At 35.5% G+C, this 21873-nt stretch overlaps 3 protein-coding genes across 3 annotated transcripts; all 3 read left to right on the top strand.

Annotated features, from left to right (window-relative positions):
- The first annotated feature begins 6132 nt into the window (after positions 1 to 6132).
- LOC120631247 (uncharacterized protein K02A2.6-like) lies at positions 6133 to 8362 on the top strand. The gene is made up of 2 exons (XM_039900729.1): positions 6133 to 8056; positions 8156 to 8362. Exons 1-2 carry the CDS (start codon positions 6179 to 6181, stop codon positions 8360 to 8362), a joined length of 2085 nt encoding a protein of 694 aa, XP_039756663.1. The 5' UTR covers positions 6133 to 6178.
- Positions 8363 to 8972: 610 nt separating this feature from the next.
- Positions 8973 to 10064, top strand: LOC120631246 (uncharacterized protein K02A2.6-like). Its single transcript, XM_039900728.1, has one exon. It carries the CDS (start codon positions 8973 to 8975, stop codon positions 10062 to 10064), a length of 1092 nt encoding a protein of 363 aa, XP_039756662.1.
- Positions 10065 to 16770: 6706 nt separating this feature from the next.
- LOC120631299 (protein MIS12 homolog) lies at positions 16771 to 17619 on the top strand. Its single transcript, XM_039900785.1, has one exon. It carries the CDS (start codon positions 16860 to 16862, stop codon positions 17478 to 17480), a length of 621 nt encoding a protein of 206 aa, XP_039756719.1. The 5' UTR covers positions 16771 to 16859; the 3' UTR covers positions 17481 to 17619.
- Positions 17620 to 21873: the final 4254 nt, after the last annotated feature.

Here is a 21873-nt window from a genome sequence, read left to right as displayed (position 1 = left end):
CAAAGGCCGTAACTTCTATTCCCACAACTGAAAAATTTTTGTGTGATAAACAGTGTCTGTATAATATAACTATTTATATAGATATGTTATTCTTAAAAATATTTATCAGTCATCTTAGGTAGCAATATCAAAAACTACGCTCGGGTCTAGTTGACTTTACAATGAATAATTATTGTTGTAATTCTTAACAATTATTCACCATCAAGTCAACATCTCCTTAGGATGTTCCGGTTTCGGAGCGAAACGTGTGTAGAGGGTTCATTGCCGAACATCTGTTTGGTGTGGAGTATAAGGATTGAAGAAATAATAAATTACACCATACAGTTTCAACTGTTTTTCGCGAAGTATAGCAAATTATGCTTAATTTTCTTAATGTATCATGGAATTCCGCAAAGTAACGCGTGCTTCTATCCAATATATAAGTACTATGTTTACCAGGATTACTCATTTATATCCAGTTAATATTTTTGAGTCTATGTAAATGTACTAATTAACGTTATATGTTCACAATCTCACAGTTGTCTTGATAAGTGAGATTATAATGGACTAGCTTTGTCCGCGTCTTGACTTATTACTTTTTATACTCAATCTATGCTTTACATACTTCTAAACATCTATCTTTCTATAATTGCACTCGGAGAACGATTTCTAGGGATGCCTGCACAACGGCCTTCCGGGACTCTTGTTAAGTAAATACAGTGAGACACCCTGCGCTCTCAAGAGGATTTTTGACTACCAGAATATGTGAATATTACCATTCTCTACTCGCTGGTCTACTAATGGATATCATGATATAACTACGGATCAAGATTTCCTAGATTGGAATCCCTGGTTGTACCAAAACTTGTTGATTATTGGGATTTTCTGTTAAAAGAATTCTCAGTACATGCCCGAAGTTATGAAACGTGCAGTTTCTACCCGTTATAATCACTAACTTGTGATAATAGCTGTAATGCTCACCCACCCGCATTTAAGTAGCGTGGTGGGTCGGCCCGGAAACCATCTCTTCTATGAGAACTAAACTCAGCAGGTGAGTCTGATAGCTTGAAGGGCTTACTCTATGTAAAATAATAATAATAAATATACTCACATTCAAAACCACGTGGAAAAAACTTAATATTGCGTTGATATTGAAGAAGTTATCAGCAAATTACTTAACCGATTGTACTGATAATATTAATAATTACTGGATGCATATCACATATTTTCCTACGCACGTACTTATTTACATATATTATTTTTTTTTTTTTTTTTTTATTATTATATTACAGAGTTTCTAAACAGAGTTATATACTCTGGGCATAGTAGGCGTTGCTAATAAACGTAGTATATTTTTGTAGGAATAACTAGCTGATACCCGCGGTCTGCGCCGCGTTAGTATGTTTATTTTATAAATCCTATGGGAAAATTATGTTTTCCTGGGATGAAAAGAAGCATATATATGGCTTTTCAACTAACTCTATGCCAGAATCAAGTTGATTGGTTGCTTAGTCAGGGAGTAACGGCAGGACAAACAAACAAACAAACTTTCGCGTTTCTATTATTAGTAAGGATTGAAGGAACAACAGAAGGCCAATTGATGGTAAGTGGAATCCCATCGCCTATAAACAAAACTTAAAATCCCTTTTTCAATGTTTTTATGTACTCAACTAAACACATAATTATATATTTTTTACTTAAAATTATTACAATGCGTATAAGGCTTTCTTACAAACTTCAATAGGGTAGATATTCCTCCATTTTACTTATTTCTTTTATACTCGTATGTACTAACAGATCACAAATGGCGACCCTATCGACATTTAATATAACCACGTATAATATTACCACATTATATATTATAACATATTATTTAAAGTCTTTGTTTGTCCATTATGAAGACAATGACCTTAAAGTAATAAATGAATGAATTGTCGACTTTGAAATAAACTGCCACTACACAGTAGGTAGGTACTTTAATATTTCAAACAGGTTTACTTTGTTTTCTCAACCTAAGTTCAAAATTATATTCATATGTAACATAGTAAGTTGAAATCCAATATTAAAACAATACCTGTAGCTTTGTTTATAATAAAAAAAATATATACTACAACAATATACACAACTAGCTCCAAAGTAACCGTAGGTTGTGTTGTGGGTCCTAAGATGACTAATGCATATTTTTATGAATAAGATCCAAAAATAATATATATATAGATAAACACCCAGACACTGAAAACAGTCATGTTCATCAAACGAACATTTTCCCATTGTGAGAATCTAACTCACAGCCTTGGACTCAGAAAGCAGGGTCGGTGCCCACTGAGCCAATCGGCTGTTTATCATACAGCAACGGCCATAATAATGTAGTCATTGATACAATTATATATCTGTTGGATAGAAGCAGGTGTTACTTTGCGGAAATCCATGATATATTATGAAAATTAACCTTAATTTTCTATACTCCGCGAATACCAGGAGAATCTGTATGGTGTTATTTATAATTTCTTCAATCCTTATACTCCACACCAAACAGATCTTCGGCAATGTACCCTCTACAGTCTACACACGTTTCGCTCCGAAACTGGAGCATCCTCAGGTGATGTTGACTTTACAATGAATGATTGTTAAGATCTTACATCATACAGATTCTCCTGCTTTTCGCGGAGTATAGCAAATTAATCTTAATTTTCATACAATATATCTGCTTATATTTATTGTTATATGACGAGGTATAATTCGTTTTACTTCGTAAATAAGAGGTATTCTGAAACGCCTGAGGGCTGTACCAACATTCAGTTCGGTAAGACAAGTGCAATGATAAATATTACCGTGCCCTGTTGTGGACTGGTAAAGGGTTGATGTGATGATGTTGATGATGACTTTCATTTATTTCAACTGTATAAATGAAGTTATTTTTTTTTTTTTACTACAATACACACATCGCCATCTAGCCCCAAAGTAAGCGTAGCTTGTGTTATGGGTACTGAGATAGCTAATGAATATAATACACATAAATACTTATAATATACAGATAAAAACCCAGACACTGACAAACATTCAGGTTCATCACACCAACATTTTCCAGTTGTGGGAATCGAACCCACGACCTTGGACTCAGAAAGCAGGGTCGCTGCCCACTGCGCCACCAGGCCGTCAATTTTAATTTTGTATATATTTAATATCTGTTTTAATATTTTTTTTCTGCATTTTCTTTTCGTGTTCATTTCATTTAGCGTCGACTTGAGTAGTTATTAAGCATGAAGAAGCTACTTATCAGTTGAATAATGTGGCGTAGCGGTGAGCGCTCTGGTTTTAATATGAAGGTCTCGGTTTCGATTCTCGCCAGGGGCAAGGGCATTTATTATTTCTGAATTGTTGTCTGCTGGTCTAGTGGGAGGATTCGACCGCTGCTAGTTACCGTTACCGTCAAAGACGTGGCATAGAAACGGGTTTAATATAACTTATGTTAGACTGCATCATCACTTACCACGAGGTGAGGTTGCAGTAAAGGGCTAACTTGTAATGGAATTTAGTCAAAAGTTAAAGTCAAATATTTCTTTATTCAAATAAGCACATAGATGGCACTTTTGATGCGTTATTAACGACATTAATATACAAAATGTGTACATAGCAGTAAGTAGTGATGGCGATAACTACAATCGTAAACTTAAAACTAAAGCTACGAGGGTTCCAATCGCGCCCTGGTCTAAGAAGAAGCCCACAACAAAATTAGCCGGGTGTTCTTTTTGTTATCACCATCTCACATTGTCATTAGAAAATATTTAAGAAGCAACCTGGTTAGAGCAATTGTTTACACCCAAGCTTTTTTATCGTTTACGTAATCCTTTATACTATAATAGGACTTTTCTATAAGCTTTCGCTTAATACAAACTTTGAACTTCTTTAGTGACATCCCCAAGATATCAACCGGTAATTTATTGTAAAATTGTATACAATTTCCTTTAAAACGGACAGTTCTCAAAGCTAGCTAAGATTTTCTATTTCTTATAATCCGGCTCCTCGCAACCGTCGGAGGCTTTTCGCAAAAATTCAATGGATTTGTCTAATTATCCTACAACCCACGCAAACATAGCAGGCTGACAAAGCCTTCCATTGCTTAGTCGTAGCCGGGTAAAAATAGAGTGCCTTGTTGAGAAGTAGACACTTTGTACGAACTAAATAATATAAATGCTCACTGTCACCTAAGTACACTAGAACTATTGAAATAGGTCATGTCAACCGCAACTGATGCAAGTTCCGTAAATAAAGACAACGTTTGTAGATGGGAAAATGTTTTGTATTCTAGCCAAAAGCCGCAATAATGAGCGCGTTCTATGACACGGTCTGCGAAACAAGATAGAATTCAATATTCGTAAAAAGTTGGCGCTTTGTCAAAATATAGTTACAGCTGTCCAGGGACCAGAAATTTTCTTGCGAACCTCGTCCCTTGTTAGCTCGAGAACGTCTATAAATCGACGCTAGCGAAAAATAGAGGATTTTAAAAAATAAAAACAAAATCGATTTCAAAATATTTCTTTGATGATTGTAAGCTATGAGGTCTTAGTTAACCGATCGTGAGGTAACCGTATTACTTGTTGAAAAATACCGTACGTACTTGTGTACCGTTCTGAACTCTTTCTTGAAAAATATATTTTCTCTCTTGCCTTGAAAATAAGTTACTCAATGTAAGAAAATGGGCAATGCTGCCAGCATCTTAGGAACTGTACCTCGCTGCGGTGGTTTCGAGGACGTTTTAGTTTTTATTTAGTTTTAAATAGTTTATTTTAGGTTATATTTATAAAACAATTATCGTAAGAAATACATTTTATATCCCATATGTTTGAAGGTAATAATCTTCTGTTAGCAAAACTACCTTTGCCTAATGCTTGTACGTTATATATAATACAATGAATCTTAGACCACGACTGATGGTCAATATTATTTATAATCTGTGATCGATCTGTTGGAGTGGGATTTTTTTAAGAAAATAGCGGGAATGTCAAAGTTCAAAGTCAAAGTCAAAAATATCTTTATTCAAGTAGGCATAGGTGGCACTTTTGATGTGTACATAAGAATTACACGGTAGTTAGATGATGGCGATAACCACGTTCGTAAACTTAAAACTAAAGCTACGAGGGTTCCAAAAGCGTCCTGGCCTAAGAAGAAGCCCACAACAAACTTAACGGTGATACGTACGTATGGGATTGAAGTCACTACTCACTAGGTAAGACCTCGACTTCGCTTTCGCGGGGCAGAGTTTGAATCCCAGCACGCACCTCTAATTTTTTAAGCAATTAAAATATCACTTGCTTCAACGGTTAAGGAAAAATCGTGAGTAAACCTGCATGCCTAAGAGTTCTCCATAACTTTCTCAAAGGTGTGAGGAGTCCATCTATCCGCACTGGGCCAGCGTGATGGACTATGGCCTTAACCCCTTCTCATTGTGTTTGATATGACCATCGTGATGATTAGTGTTTAAACCTAAACCTTATAGAGTTTACTGTTGCAACAATTGCTCTGATTGTGATTAATGTGAAGCCGTCTTTTGAGAAGTTCCCAAGATTTTACTGACATTTAAATGGCACCAAATAGACCGCTTGAAGCCTCCATTTAAAAAAACATTATTCGGTTTAAGATAGATATATGGAGTTGGTAATAAAACCAAGAAAATAAAATCAGATCGATATATATAATTCTCTTCTTTTGAGAGTTGATTCGAAATTAATGGATCAGGCTCGTATTTTCTTACTCTTCTCAAAAAATGTTGGCCATCATTACTTAAAGTTACGAGACAAGTTTTTACAAGCTATAACTGGCTTTATAATTAACAGAAAATTTTACTTTGGGAGACGAAGTTTGCGAACCGATTATGAACCTGTACTTCTTTTTTTAATAACCCGTGAATTTTGAGGAACAAATCAAGGATGTTAATTCTCGAACATTAAACTATTCAGGCGTAATCGCAGATGTCTGCTTCTGTAGAGAATGCCGCCAGCTTTAGCATCATACTCATCTCTACAATAAAAACCAGCTAAATTGCGGGTTGCGTTGTACACGGAAGGTTACTGTAATGTAGGTAGTTTAATAATTAGCCCGCACTTCATTATGTTGTTCTACCAATAAACCATTCTGCGATAGTCCGTCGTTTTATTAAGTACATTACATTTTGGCGCAGTCGGTTATTTTAATTAAAATCATGCCTTTTGGTAAAATCGAGCCTTTTGACGTTAGTTCCCACAACTGGGATGCATATTGTCGTCGGGTGAAGCAATTTATTGCGTTAAATAACATCAGTGAAGATTTACACGTGGCCACGTTGGTAACACATGTCGGCATTGCATGTTACGAATTGATGTGCGACTTGTGTTCCCCGGATTTACCGGAAGACAAGAAGTTTGAACAATTAGTGAAGATTGTCAAAGACCACTTGGAGCCACAAAGGTCGGAGATCGCAGAGAGACATATGTTCCGGCAAAGGAAGCAAAAGCAAGGGGAGATAGTGAGTGATTATTTGAAAAGTCTAAAACATCTCGCCAAACATTGCAATTTTCGGGATTCTTTGGAGGTAAATTTGAGAGACCAGTTTGTTTCTGGCCTTCAAAGTGAAGATATGAGGTCACGATTGTTTGCCGAGCGGAACATCGATTATAAGCGAGCAATAGAACTCGCATTGGCGCTCGAGGCAGCGGAGAGACATGCAGCGGAGGCAGCGTCCGGGGCGAGTTCCAGCGCCATCTCGGAAGGGCTGCATCGCATCAGATCCTCACCAGCGCGCGCGGAGCGCGGGCGCATGAAACGGCGCGAGGGAGCGGGTGGCGTGCAGGCAGACGCGGCGGCCAGGGCCGGTGCGCTGAGCCTCGAGGGCTCACGGCGCGGCTGCTGGCGTTGCGGGCGCAGCGGGCATCCGCCGTCCCGGTGCCGCTACAAGTTCTACAGCTGTGATTCGTGTGGGCAGAGGGGCCACCTGAAGGTCGTGTGCGGTAATGTTGATAAGTGTAGTGATGCGGTTATACGGAAAAACACAAAAGGTCAGTTGTTTTTTAATGATTCCGATGACAGTGTTTTAGATTTTTATAATATAATTTGCGAGGGTAATGACGGCCCTTACACAGGTAGTGTTATTGAACCTCTGGGATATATTATGGTAAATGTACAATGTAAAAATCGTTTGTATAAATTACCGTTGTATGTTGTTGAAAACGGCGGCCCTCCTTTACTAGGCCGTGCCTGGATAAGAATTTTACAAATCGATATCACAAATTGCCATAATTTATCCGAAAGATGCGAAAATGATAATACTATAGAATTATTAAGGAAAGAATTTCCCGAGGTTTTCGCTGATGGGCTTGGGACTTTTAAAACTCGAATGCAGTTGCATTTAGCTGACAAGACTCCAATTTTCGTTAAATCGCGCCCGCTTCCCCTCGCACTTCGCGCGCCGGTCGAGCGCGAGTTGGAGCGGTTGCAGCGAGATGACGTCATTTATAAGGTAGACCGTTCTGATTACGGTACGCCTATTGTTCCTATAATAAAAAAAAATGGAGACATTCGTATTTGTGGAGACTTTAAGGTCACTATTAATCCGCTATTAAAAGATTTTCATTATCCTCTTCCACAAATTGAAGATATATTTGCTACCCTTGGGGGAGGCGAACAGTTTTCTAAATTAGACTTGTCCCACGCCTATCAGCAAGTGTTATTAACGGAGGACTCGCAACCCATGACCGCTATAACTACACACATAGGCACCTTCGTTTACAAGCGAGTACCTTTTGGAATAAAATGTGTTCCTGAGTATTTTGAAAAGTTGATCGAAGAAACTCTGTGTGGCTTATCCTCTACTGTAGCTTTTCAGGACGATATTTGTGTGACTGGCAAAGACAGAGAGACTCATTGTAAAAATTTACGTGCCGTTTTAGCCCGATTAAAAATGGCCGGGTTGCGAGTAAATTGGTCTAAATGTGAATTCTTTAAGGACAGTGTAACATACTTAGGATACAAAATTGATAAAAAGGGTCTACACACTGATGCAAATAAGATAAAAGCTATTGTTTCGGCGCCATCACCGAAAGACGTAACGCAATTAAAAAGTTTTATTGGTCTCGTTAACTTTTACAATAAATTTTGTGTTAACATGAGTTCTGTATTAAAACCTTTATACGATTTACTAAAGAAAAATGTAAAATGGTATTGGAGTTGCGAATGTGAAAGTGCCTTCAAAAGAGTTAAAAACATTCTCAGTAGTTCGCCTGTGCTAGCACACTACGATCCCAAGTTACCGTTGCTGTTGTCGGTGCGCGTATGGACTCGGCGCGGTTCTCACGCACCGCTACTCCGACGGATCGGAACGTCTTATCAGTTGCGCCTCGCGTACTCTTAATGAGGCCGAGCGTAATTATTCGCAGCTAGATAAAGAAGCCTTAGCCATAATGTTTGGAGTCAGCAGGCATGATAAGTATCTGTTTGGTCGGCATTTCATTTTGCGCAGCGATCATAAGGCTTTAAGCTATATCTTCGGTAAAAACAAAGGTATTCCGCAAACGGCGGCTAGCCGTTTACAGAGATATGCAGTTCGCTTAGCTGCGTACAACTTTGACATCGAATTTATTTCTTCGGCTAGAAACTGTTTCGCAGATGCGTTGTCTCGTTTGCCTTTAGAAGAAAACGTTAATCGTCAAAGTATCGTTTCAAGTAATAATAACGGAAATAATAGTTATTTATTTTTTATAGAGGACAAATTGCCTATAACGTTTCACGAAATTAAATATCAAACTGCTAAAGACACTACTTTAAACAAAATTGTAGGGTATGTTAAGTTCGGATGGCCCGAACAAATTGAATCGGATCGTTACAAACAATATCATTTAAGGCGGGAAAATATTTTTTTAGAACAGGGATGCTTGGTTTGGGGATATAGAGTAATTATCCCTGCCAGTTTGCACTCCGCTGTGTTAGACGAATTACATTCCGGGCATATAGGCGTTGTTAAAATGAAACAGCTGGCTCGGAACTATCTGTGGTGGAGCGGCTTGGACGCCGATATTGAGCGCGTGTGTCGCGAGTGCACCGCATGCGCCGCGCTGCGCGCACAGCCGCCGCCCGCGCCGCTGCACTCGTGGGAGTGGCCGGTGGAGCCTTGGTCGCGGTTGAATGTTGACTTTTTAGGTCCGTTTCGTAATAAATATTATTTAGTTATTTTAGATGCTCATTCCAAATGGTTGGAAGTGGAACCAGTGCCAAATACTTCGGCAGCTACCGTTATATCTTGCCTGCGCAAAATATTTGCCCGGTTCGGTCTATGCAAGGTCATTGTGAGCGACAATGGTCCACCATTTTCTTCATCCGAATACTTACATTATTTGAATAAGAATGGAATTAAGCGAATATTAGTCGCCCCATATCATCCATCGAGTAACGGTGCAGCTGAAAACGTTGTTAAAACTGTAAAGCTAGTATTAAAGAAGGCTATAATCGAAAACGTGAATTTAGAAAAAGCGTTATGTACATTTTTATTTACATATAGAAATACAGAACATTGTACCACTCAAAAAGAACCCTCCGTAGCACTTTTGGGACACAGGTTACGCGGCAGGTTAGATCTTTTACGACCGAATACCAGAGATGTCATTCGCGATAAACAATCAAGTCAAGAAGAACGTCGCGGTGGCTCATTGCGAGAAATGAGCACTGGAGACCGGGTTCTGGTCCGGAACTATAATAATAATTTAGTAAAATGGAAGGAAGGTGTAGTGTTGGATAGAACCGGTCCCGTCTCCTATGTTGTCAAAACAGACGATGACAATCGTACTAGTAGAAGACACGTTGATCAAATACTTGACAAAAATTATAAAAAATCTAGGTATACTTTAACAGGCATGGTGGATAATGAAAACTCGGGAGAAAGAGAGATGAATGATGAAGCGTTCAAAAGTTTCGATAATTCTGTTGTCGGTTCGTCTCCTGTAACAGATACAGAAAATCAGCTAGTAAAGGCACCTTCACCTTCTCAAGCGATTCCCAATACGAATAGTCCTCTTCGTATGGCATTAAGACCGCGGGTCAAAAAGATGATGAAATTGTAATTAATTAAGTGATGTAAATATTTAGTTTTTTTTTATTGGCTTTTATGTAAATCCAATAGTTAAATTTGGAGAAGAGCAGTGTAATGTAGGTAGTTTAATAATTAGCCCGCACTTCATTATGTTGTTCTACCAATAAACCATTCTGCGATAGTCCGTCGTTTTATTAAGTACATTACAGTTACCAAGGTACAATATGAAGCATTACAACTGTATAATAGCGGTAAAAAAGGAGTAATAGCCTAGTGGTTACACCTCTGGCCTCTCTTTCGGGGACCGAAAGTTCTGAGTTCGTTCCCCGGCCAGCACTTTTAACTTTTCAGGATATGTGCGTCTTTAATTAACGCAATTAAATATCCTTGCTTTAAAGGTTGCCGTGTGGTGACGGAAGATCGGAGATGACGAAGGATATTCAAGGGAGAACGGGAAGCATCGTCATCACCTCCCAGCGTAGTGATTACGGACTAAACCTGCCGTTGGGAGAGCCATTTAGTCCATCAGTAGATGTCCATCATTAGACTATTATATCCTATTGATGTTATTTTTTTTTCTTTTATTACACTACAAGTTAGCCCTTGATTGAAGCCCCGCCGTGACCCGGACCCGAGACCTCCCACTTTTAAGACGTAGAACCAATGCGACATGGAGGTCGTAGATCATCTTATTAGAGAATGCAATCTAGGTACACCACTGCTTTAAAATTAGCTGAACTGCCCCCTACCGAGAACAACCATATACCTCGAACGGAATATAAATCTCAATAAGCTAAGCATTTATTATTATGCGAATAAAAATACCAGATACCTATAGGGTGATATGAACTTGATAAAACATAATACCTACAAGCATCTGTTCAGGTTGAGACAAACAATTTGATTGATGAAGGCTGTACAAATATTTATCAAACAGGTAAATGTTAGTTAAAGGTACAATCAATTTATAACGCATCTTTTATGGGTGTATAACCACACATTATCTCACACGAGTATAAACACTTTGTTATACATGTATATACCTACATACTACGTAGTATAAAGGGGTCTATTGACAAATTTCTATTTATTATCAATAATATTGCTGTGTAGGTGGATTGTAGGTGTCGCGTAAAAAGAACATGTGTCGAGTGTCAAACAAATGAGTGCGAAGCGAGTGGGACATTAATTGGGAAGATAAAATAAAAACGAATATATGAATTAATGGATGTTTATTCAGTGTTATAAACTTAAGATACTAAAGGTAAGTAGGTCGTATGGTAGGTATACATATTGCTTGTATTATTTACTATTGAGTCAAATATGACATCGATATCGAGCATGTATTGTGATTAATTGCGTAAGATTTTCATTCAATAGATATTGTGGATATTGTGGATTGCGGTGAAAGTCTGTCATATTAAATTAGCGAGCCATGTGTATTTGTGACACACAAAATATTGACAATATTTTGCATAATTTCAATAATATTGTTTGAGTGCGAGGCATAGAGGACTGAAATAACGGAAAAAAATATTGACGATAATATTAACGGTGTGAGCAGCCATACACTTAGAAATCGACTTATAATCCTCAATTCTTGTTATCTCTTAAAAAGATAAAAATACTTATTACTATTAGTACACTTCAAGAACACTTCCGTGTGCAAGTTTAAGTAAGCGCCTCAGAGTCATTCATAAGCAGATACTGAAGTCATAACACAACACAGCCTGACGCAATTGGTCTAACTTATGATTTTCTGCTGCGAAAATCAGCTACAAGAAACGAGTTTTAGGAGCTGCAGCCCTGTTTGCTTGTCTTAATATTTGAAAAAAAAAATCCTAGGTCCTAGTTAATTTTTTTCTGACTTATCTTATTACGTAAACAACAGATTACTTCTTAATGTAAATAGGTAACACACATTAATAAACAAAGTCCTTTTTTATTTTACTTGATAAAACCTACCTATTCAACTTAACGCTTTTTACGAACTGGGATTCGGGAAAATTAGGAAAACACGTATTGTATTGCTGGTGGTAGTATAATACTAGCTACCTATCTAACTGAAAAAACAAAAAGAAAAACAACAACAATAAAAAATTATTAAAATTTGTAATTCTCTGTGAAGACCTACAATGAATAGTTAGGTACAATATCGTCAACCGAATGTCATCGAAAACTCATTATCAGCAAAGCGATTAGTTCACTACGTATTAATTAAAAAAAAACGTGATAAAAACTTACCTTACTGTATAGTCACAGCAACAAGTTCACGGTCTACACACACACAACACAAAACCAAACAACAATGCCAACTTTGTAAACACTTGCACACACACGCGGTTGCAACTGAGATCCCGTTTCGGGAAATAAAAATCTAAAACCTGAATTAAAAATGGATAAGATCAACGTTCACTTTTACAACAATCACTTAGTTCACGCGTATTTACAATTTGCCAGTGAAAGTTTCCCGATAGCAACTAAACAATGAGGTTATGTTATTGTTATGTTGCGAAGTAGCGTCGACACTGCACGAGCTCCGCTTTATTACTGAACGAACGGATCAACGGACTGAAGTGGATTGCGATGTGCGGCCTGCGAAACGATTCCGAACGAAAATGAAATAGGATTGCGATTGCCGCGCCTCTTTTCCCGCGTCATTGCGACATTATCACAGATAAAATAAATAATGAATTAGCAAAGCAATAAACACATAATGTTAGTAAATAACTATTTCTCAGTACTTAGTTTAGTCCTTCAGTCTTGTAAAAGTGCAGTAACCCTTATTCTACCTGTTGCAATCACCATCTGCACAGTATATTACAAACAGCAGTTTCTCTGGCCAATTTCGTCCACGGTCGTCCTTTAGTGCGCAAGTGTGGGCGATGCACACAGGTGCACTCTATACCTACTCCTTCACTGTCTGATGGGACGGTAGATCCACGACCGGGACAGTGATGAGGCGCAGGAACAGGACAGCTTAACGTGCTCTCCGAAGCACGTCACTGGGTTGAATCACCGCTATCAAACTCCGGGCTGGTACTTACAATTTTTTTAAAGAGAAACCCAATTCTAACAACTTTGGCCTTGCGGTTAAGAGAGGCAAATATACCGAATTTCATGTATCTGAAGAAGTAGGTGTAAAAAGTAACATAACAAACATACTAAATAAGTAATAGTACTCATAAAAAAGACTTTGCAAAATGTACAAACAGCACTGTTTTATAAAATAATTATTGGATACCTAAAGTTGTAACAGTACGGCGATAATTCAAGCGTGAAAGAAACCGTTTCATGGTTTGCCAAAGCCAAATAAAATAAAATAAATAAATATACTACGACAATAAACACATCGCCATCTAACGCCAAATTAAGCGTAGCTCGTGTTATGGGTACTAAGATGACTGATGAATATTTTTTATGAATAATACACATAAATACCCAGTCACTGAAAAACGTTTATGTTCATAACACAAACATGTTCCTGTTATGAGAATCGAACCCGCGGCCTCAGAAAGCTGGGTAACTGCCCACTTTGCCAATCGGCCATCAAAAATTCAACTTAAGCACTTGAAAAACACTGAACTATTTGATTTCATATACACAGATAACGCGCGAGAGAACTTTAAGAGTTTCGCACGAAACGTTGCTGTCACATACTTTACACTAAAGGTAATAAAAAAAAGTTATGGTCAAACGGCAAACCATAAACGATCTACTGAGAAGCGAATACTCAGATAAACAAGTAGGAAATTTCTCGACACGCGCGCCAGTGTGAGAAATCACCAATTGATTATGCCGACATCAAGCTGCGCCACAGTGGGTTTATTCTAAACTCTTCATCATATCAACCCATTACCAGCGCACTACAGGGCACGGGTTCCTCTCACATTGCGAAGGGGTTAATGCCATAGTCCACCACGCTGGCCCAGTGCGGATTGGTGGATTTGTAACTATAGTAACGAAAATCAGTTGATATAAGCGGTTATAGCCTAGTGTTTAGTGCTTCGGCGTCCCTTTCGGGGTAACGGAGATCGATCCACGGCACGCACTTCTAACGTTTCGGAGTTATGAGAATTTTTATTTTCAGAAATAATGAAATATCTATATCTAACGGTGAAGGAAAACATCGCGAGGAAACTTGTATGCCTAATGGTTTATTTTATTTTATTGTACAGGAAAACTTACAGCTAATAACAGAAAATAAAAAATTAAAGTAAAGTAATCAAGCCATGTCATATCATAGCCACAAGTTTTCACAAATAGAGTTCTCCTAATGTTCATAAAGGTGTGTGAGGTCTACCAATCCTTACTTGGCCAGAATGGTAGACTATGACCTAATCTAATTCTGACCCATGCCCTATTAGTGGGCCCGCATTGGGTTGTTCATGATGGTGATGATAACCGGATACGGTATTTTTTTCAAGCAGACCGCCGCGCTGCCGTTATTTACAAACCTGCAGACATTACCGCGACTTTACCCGCACATATTGTCTTTTCACGTTCCCGCAGTGGATATATTATAAAGTAAAAATAAAACTCTTAAAATTGGTTTCCGCGGTAAAAAAAAAGTCTTTGTTAGGTAGGCCTTGCGGAATACATGATGTGACTGAAAAGTCCCATGAAAATTGGCTAGGCCTTACAAACAGAAATTAAATAATCTTTTAACATATTAAGAAGCATCTATCGTCCGCAGTAAATTCATGTTTAACTCATTTATTGTATCTTTCTGTAATTTATCCTGTTACAATGATTATTTCTGGGTAGTCATCAATCAAAATCACCTCTTTTGCGTTGACATATTACCACATACAGCCTACAGGACATACAATAAAATAATCGTCCTTAAATCCCTATCCCCACTTCCCTAGCCCTATCCCTACTAATATTATAAATGTCAATGTAAGTTTGTTTGTTACGCTTTCACACAAAAACTACTAAACCGTTCCTCATGAATCTTTGTACATATATTCTTGGAAGTGTTAGAAGTAATATAGGATAATTTTTATCCCGACATTGAGCTCGGTTCCTTTGGGAGAGGGGATGAGTGTTTGACGATTTTACACCATAACTCCGACAAATTATATCCGATTTAAATCATTATTTTTACTATAGAGATTATAATATGTGTTTAATTTTGCCCAAACTGTGGTTGGAGGCTTAGTGATACTGAATACTTTAATTTTTTTTAGATCTACAACTAAATTTAATGCCACATCAAAAAACAAAATCAAACGCAGACGAAGTCGCAGGCAACAGCTAGTAGTCATTTAAAACTTGAAGAGTATATCAATAATAGTCACAGAATATTATGATAGATAGAACGTTTGTACATAAAATTATAGGTATATAAATTTGTTACCTTGTCCTTATATTGTAATATAATTTAGAAAACTAATTCATGTGTAGGGAAATGGTACTATTTCTTTTATTACAGCTGCTTAGTAATGACTATTGAGTACTTACAGGGTTTTAGCGATGTCTTCTGGATATTATGAATTGTACCCTCAGTGGCACCTACTTAGTATCAATTTTATAATTTAAATCAGTAACATATTAAAACAAGGGTTTAAATATCAGCAGGTTAAAATAGTGGTCTCTCATAAACACAGTCGCTATTCCTGCTTATTTACTTTCTACGGCGAGTATTTCTTCGGTCGAGTGAAAGCTATTTTTTCTTCTTTTTCTAATTAACGTGCAATTGTAAAAGCGGCTCATTAACTTTAACTCCGAAATAAGTAATAGGTAGGTACTACAGTTGACAATGAATATTACAATTTTACCGCTATTAAAGATTTGTTAGAACGTAGCTAGATGGCGCTAGTATCACATCATAAAATTTACAGAACTGCAATCTAGAATTATTATAGATCTTCCAATATTCCAAAATTATATATGAAAATTCCGAAATTATTTATATATGGATGTACTTTTTTTAAGAACATAGTAAATTAAACCATTTACCATGTTCCCAGAAAAAATATCTGAGTTGGCCTGACTTTAGTACTATTTACTGGTCGGTGCTGTGTATTCAAGACCACGGTCGTTTGTCTTTGCTCCTCTACAGTTGTAACTTGTCGTTGATGATGATGGTACTAAATCGATATCTACATCGATTATGTCATCAATGTACATGTTTGATTAAATAAAATCTATTCTCAACATTAATCGAGCAAATAATATTATTATCGTTGATATTTATCCATAAAAATATAAACACCTTAAGTAGATACTAACTATTAAGAAAAAAATTAAAAACTTTGATATTCAAATGACAAAAAATAAATGATAATAATCTTTCATCAATCAATATATCTTTAAAGAGGAAATGTGACTACAATAATTTGATTAGGAGAAAAATTAACTTGCAGTGCAATAAACTAGCCTAAATAAAATAAGCAATTCATTTGAAGAAATTATTATTACCTATAATTGACCTTGATAAATAATTATAATAAAAATAGTTTAATAATGTATTCAGGGGCTGCCAAGCTGGAGTTGGAGCAAAACTTTTCAACCAGTTTTGCTGCTAATATAGTGTTGAGCTAGTATTTGTTTAGAACAACTCATTATTTTTATATAATTCAGTAGCAATTTTGCTCGAAGTTAGTCACCGGGATGTCATCTTGACATCGATGTTTACATTATTAATCTGTTAAATTTTTACATCGATGGTTATTGTTGCATCCCTAAGATTAATAGTCTGTGATTTTCATTTGTCAATGTCATATTTGGCCGTTGTTCATTTTAAATTGTTTGTTGACTGTATTTTCATAAACAAGCTCGTTTTATTTCAATTTAAACAATAACTGGTGAATTTAGTAAAATGATCAAAACAGAACCTTGGACTGGAGGTACCAACGAAGAGTATGAAACACAACATTTCGGTTTCGGCGCTCAACGCTTTAAGATTGCAGTGCGTCAAATGGTCGAGCAGAAAATACAGTCTTGTATTAAAGAAATGGAGTTATTTCTTCAAAAATCCGTGAAAGTTACCGATGAAGACAACCTTGCAATAACAAACGCTTGTAAGAAACTCGTGCGTATGTACTGCAATAGGGCTGGACCCTCTCTTGCTAAAATAGACGAAGAAATAGCGCTTATGTTGCAAGTGCCTCATAACGTCTTGTTACCTGAAGATGAAGTGCAGCTGGAGCAGATAACCGATGAGGAATATGACAAGCTTCAGGAGGAGGTGGTTGGTTTACGAAGAAGGGTTGAACAAAGTACCCTTATGGCGGCATTACTGACGGCAGAGAATGAGGAACTCTCATCCATTGATAAGGTATGTGAAATAGCCAAAAAAGATATGGAGGTGCTTGATGTGTTGCAGAAGAAACTTGATGGCAGTGGGAATCTCAAGAATCTTCTGAATGAACTTCAGTTTCTTTGTGCTAGTTTGCCTTTTGAACAGGATTTTGATAAAGATGTTAAATTTGATGATTAGTTATAAAGCCGTAAGAAAGTAGTTCTTCCATTCAAGCAACAGTGTTTAACAAGTCTAATTTGCTGAATTTTATGAAGTAGTTATGACTTTGTATAAAAGTAAGAAGTTGTTAACTATAATATATGTACCTGCAGCTTTGCCCATGTTCTCTCTACTCTACTGTTCTATGCCCTATAAAATAATTGATTCAACAAATGTTTTTACAAATTCTGTAAGTACCTTATAAATACAGATTTAAAAGCAAATTTAAAAAAAAAAAAATCCTTTCACTCTGATCTTGCTTGATAGTTGGTGCCAATGCTGTTCATGTTCACTTACTGCGAAGTAAGGCAGTTCATTAAACCTTATATTTGGTTCTATAAGACAATGTGCTCAGGTGTGGTTTTAAACTAATTAATTCCTTTAATAGAGAATGAAACATAGGAAAACCTGCATGCCTGAGACTTCTATTATGTTCTCAAAGGCTACCAATCTGTACTTGGCCACAGTGGTGGACCTCAGCCTAAACCCTTCTCATTCTGAGACCCATACCCTGTAGTGGGCCTGTAATGGGTTGGTGTTGAATATAAGACGATAAATTAGTACCATTCAAGAGAACATTTAACTCTATAAGGCTTAATACCTATCAGTTATTATTTTTCTTTTTTTTTTTTTAATATTAACAATGCTTAAAAATAAATTAAAAAACACTATTAAAAATTCATAAAAAAATAACTTCCACCCTCCGCTTGCGGGGCTTTTGAATACCCAAGAAACCGGTGGTCAGGGCTCCAGAGTGAGGAACCTCCTCACAATACGCGCCGTTTCAAGGACTACTGCCTTCTGTATCCAACAACTTGATCAATGTGGCGGAAATCTCGTGAGCAAGGTCCAAGTATTTAGATACTTTTTCCTTTTCAGCTTTCACCAGATTATCGTCATGTGGAATAGTTATGTCAACAATTATTGCACGGCGCACTGATCGATCTACTAGCACTATATCAGGTCTATTAGCTGTAATATACCTGTCAGAAATCGTTCGATCCCAGTAGAGCAATTGATACCTTATTTTTACTCTCTGCGGATATGTTACTGTAATAAAATCGTAACTTACCTGGAGTTTTGTTAAAGTATAAAAGTTTTACTTAAATAAAACACCTTCATGTAAATAAAACAGCTTCACTTGGTATATTTGTTTCTAATTAGACAACAATTTTCTTAATTATATTTTCCCACACTGATTTTGCTACTGGAAAATTTCAACATAATGTTTAATCACAGGAAAACCAGGTTCTACATCCAAGGTAGTGTTTCTGCCGAACCTACCTACTGTATTTACCTACTTTACAAACTACTAACCAATTATTATGGAAATTGTAAAGATTTGAGGGTACACCAATTTTCTTTTTTTCATAGTATGCACCTATCAAGTGGGTAACAATATCAACAAGCCAAGCTTAGTATAATCTTGATAAAGTCCAAATATTGGAATAGTTTCATGGGTTTTAGCCACTCTCCCTCTTTTATTATTTTCCACTGGACAGCTGGCTGCCATTTTGATTTGTCTGCAATTGACTGAAACTTTGAACTAATAGTACTATATTCTTAGCTCAGACATCAGGGTGTCAGCCAATCTTGTGCGTTCTTAATAGACAGAGCTCAATGGTCATTGCTTTCTAGGAGATTAATAGGTTGCTGGCTTGATATATCTTGCCTCCTATTATAGTTGAAAAAAAATCCAAACAGTTATTATTTTAATGTAAAAACATAACTTACAGAATATTTTTTCTAGAACCATTTATTGGATGTCACATCAAATTTTTTTTACATAGTATATAGTCTGTTTCAGTAAAATTGTTCAAGTTTATTTGCATGTATAAAATTGTAAAGATTTTTGATTATTAGTAGAAATTAAAATGTAAATAATCAACTTATAAAAACAGATTGATAGGGACATTTTTGAGTCATAGTAGACTTTATTATGCAAGAGTATTTTAAGTTTTGGTGTTAGCATCTGAGGAAATAGGTACATATGATAATTTTCACCAAGAAAGTGAAGTGGAAAAGATGTTTTATAATATTTCATACTCACATGTAACAGACTTCTTCTCTACTAGCAAAACCTCTCACATTAAAATGCCACCTTGATTAATATGCAGGTTTTAGATGTGACTGATATTTTCGAAATAAATAAAAATGGCATCAAGTAGGCAAGCCAAAATATTGAAATCTGTTAAAAATTTAGTGCAGAAATTTGAAAACAAAATTAATTGTACTTACTTTTATATAAGTCTTATAAAATGTAAGCATTATTTTATTGAAACAGATCATAAAATACGCATAATTTGGGCAGGTGTATTCATTTAACTTTGGTAATATATCTATCTTGTAATGAGGCCCGGCGCACTTCAACCCTCCAGGATCTTTTGTGCTCCAATGCCCTTGGTAATATATACATTTTAAATTAAAATATTGGCACAACAGATCTTAAACTATCCACATTTAAACATTAAGATTTTAAAAACTAGGCATTAATAACAGATAATTATTACAATTTAAACTATAATACCTATAACTATTCTTTACTTGATATCACATTTAGACTTAAAACTAATATGTTTTGGTATTAATGAGCATGGCTTCGCCAGAATTTTAAAATACATTTTATAACAAACAATAATGAATGAGTGTAGGTTATTTGAATTGCACCAAAATTATATTATTTTTATTTTTATTACATTCAAATATTCATGTCACAAACATGTCACTGCAAATTATGGTGTTGTAATTTCCTGTATGAAGAGCTGCCATCTTGTGGCACTATGAAGACCTGTCAACTTGTGGCTTTGATTGTAATAGAAACTGACACTTATTTAGCAGTATGAAGTGTTATTTTAAAATTTCATTTTTAACAGATTGTAAATGCATATGAAAAATTCTTCCACAGTTCCACAACCACAGTTCTCCTATCTGAAATTTTGATAGATATTGTACCAGTCAACAAGTACATAAATATGTGATATTTTGTTGCCTGCACTATAATAAGTTGATTGATGGGTATTGCACATAAAATAATTTGATTTGGATAAAATTGCATTTTTACATTATTTACAATTCACAAAAGCTATAACAAATGCAAACAAAATTAATAAGGTACCTACAGGAGTTTCTATAATATCTTATATGTATGAAATACATTCATAACAGTTACTTATAAGTTATTAACAAGTAACATTTTCACAATAGTATAATGCTAGAAAAAATAACACTAGCTAGGTATTCCTATTAGATTTAATACCAATATTTACTGGAAGTTAAAACTACACATTCATAATAATTTTAATATCAGGACAATGGTGCAGAGACATTCAAACTCAATTCCTAATCCATTCTTAGCTAAACAAGACTATTTCGAAAGATTTGAAATAGATAGAATTTGTAGACTTGTCTCACTTTTCAAAAGTTTGGGATTTGTGTATATGCTGAATAAGCACAACTTATTACTAGTGATTAATTTAGAGAGCTTTTATTTATTATTTTATTATAAATAAATGCTCCTAATATCTATGGCATTACTTGTAAACAATAGTTAAATAAAATAATTCATTAATTAATTTTAATTAATTAACGTTTAGAAGTAAAGCACTAAGAATTTACCAGGAATTCAAATAATTAAGTACTAAAAGCAATGTTTAAACAACAATATTTATCACAGAAGAAATAAACAAAAGCTAACATCAAATTTTTATATAAACATCTCTTTAGAATTTATGCTTTGTGATTTTCATTTACAATTTATTTTATTAATATCTAAATATAAAATATCATGTAATTATTATTATTTATAAATAACTTTTATAAAATATAAATATTATGTAAATGAAAATTAAATATACTTAATAAATCTATCACTCCGACAATGCCTCTATAATTTTAAACATAACAATATGTAGGTAATAAATTACTACATACTAACGTTGACTACCTTGCTCAAAATACTCTCCTGCGTACTCAAAGATAGTGAATTAGTCAAGAAATGCAGGAGAGTATTTTATAATATTCTGAAACAATTAGCTTGGTGCTCTCAATGTTTAAACAGCCAGTTTTAGTCAACTTATCATCATCAATTCATATGTATACAAATAAACTAAGTATTAATGAAAGAATTATATAATGTAGTAGTAATTAACATTTTGTACAGTGCAATTATAAAAATATTAAATTCACTCGAATGCGGAATATTTATATACATATTTGTCTTTCACTATTTTTATCTCTATGGAATTCAAAAAATATAATTATAAATATAAGATTATGTAAATAAAAAATATTTTAAATATCTGGCGGTGTGCTGTCAAAACTTGAATGGGTAATTTTTTTGAAAAAAAACAATGTGAATATCGTATAAAAATGG

This window comes from Pararge aegeria, chromosome 17 (genome assembly GCF_905163445.1).
Source record: "Pararge aegeria chromosome 17, ilParAegt1.1, whole genome shotgun sequence".
NCBI classification, from domain to species: Eukaryota; Metazoa; Arthropoda; class Insecta; order Lepidoptera; family Nymphalidae; genus Pararge; species Pararge aegeria.
This window is presented reverse-complemented; position numbering and strand designations above follow the sequence as displayed.

Excerpts from the sequence above, each read along its gene's own strand:
- LOC120631247 (XM_039900729.1), top strand. The coding sequence starts at position 6,179 with ATGCCTTTTGGTAAAATCGAGCCTTTTGACGTTAGTTCCCACAACTGG. Across the intron at positions 8,057-8,155 it reads CGGCGCCATCACCGAAAGAC|AAAAATGTAAAATGGTATTG; the intron begins GTAACGCAATTA and ends GATTTACTAAAG.
- LOC120631246 (XM_039900728.1), top strand. The coding sequence starts at position 8,973 with ATGAAACAGCTGGCTCGGAACTATCTGTGGTGGAGCGGCTTGGACGCC.
- LOC120631299 (XM_039900785.1), top strand. The coding sequence starts at position 16,860 with ATGATCAAAACAGAACCTTGGACTGGAGGTACCAACGAAGAGTATGAA.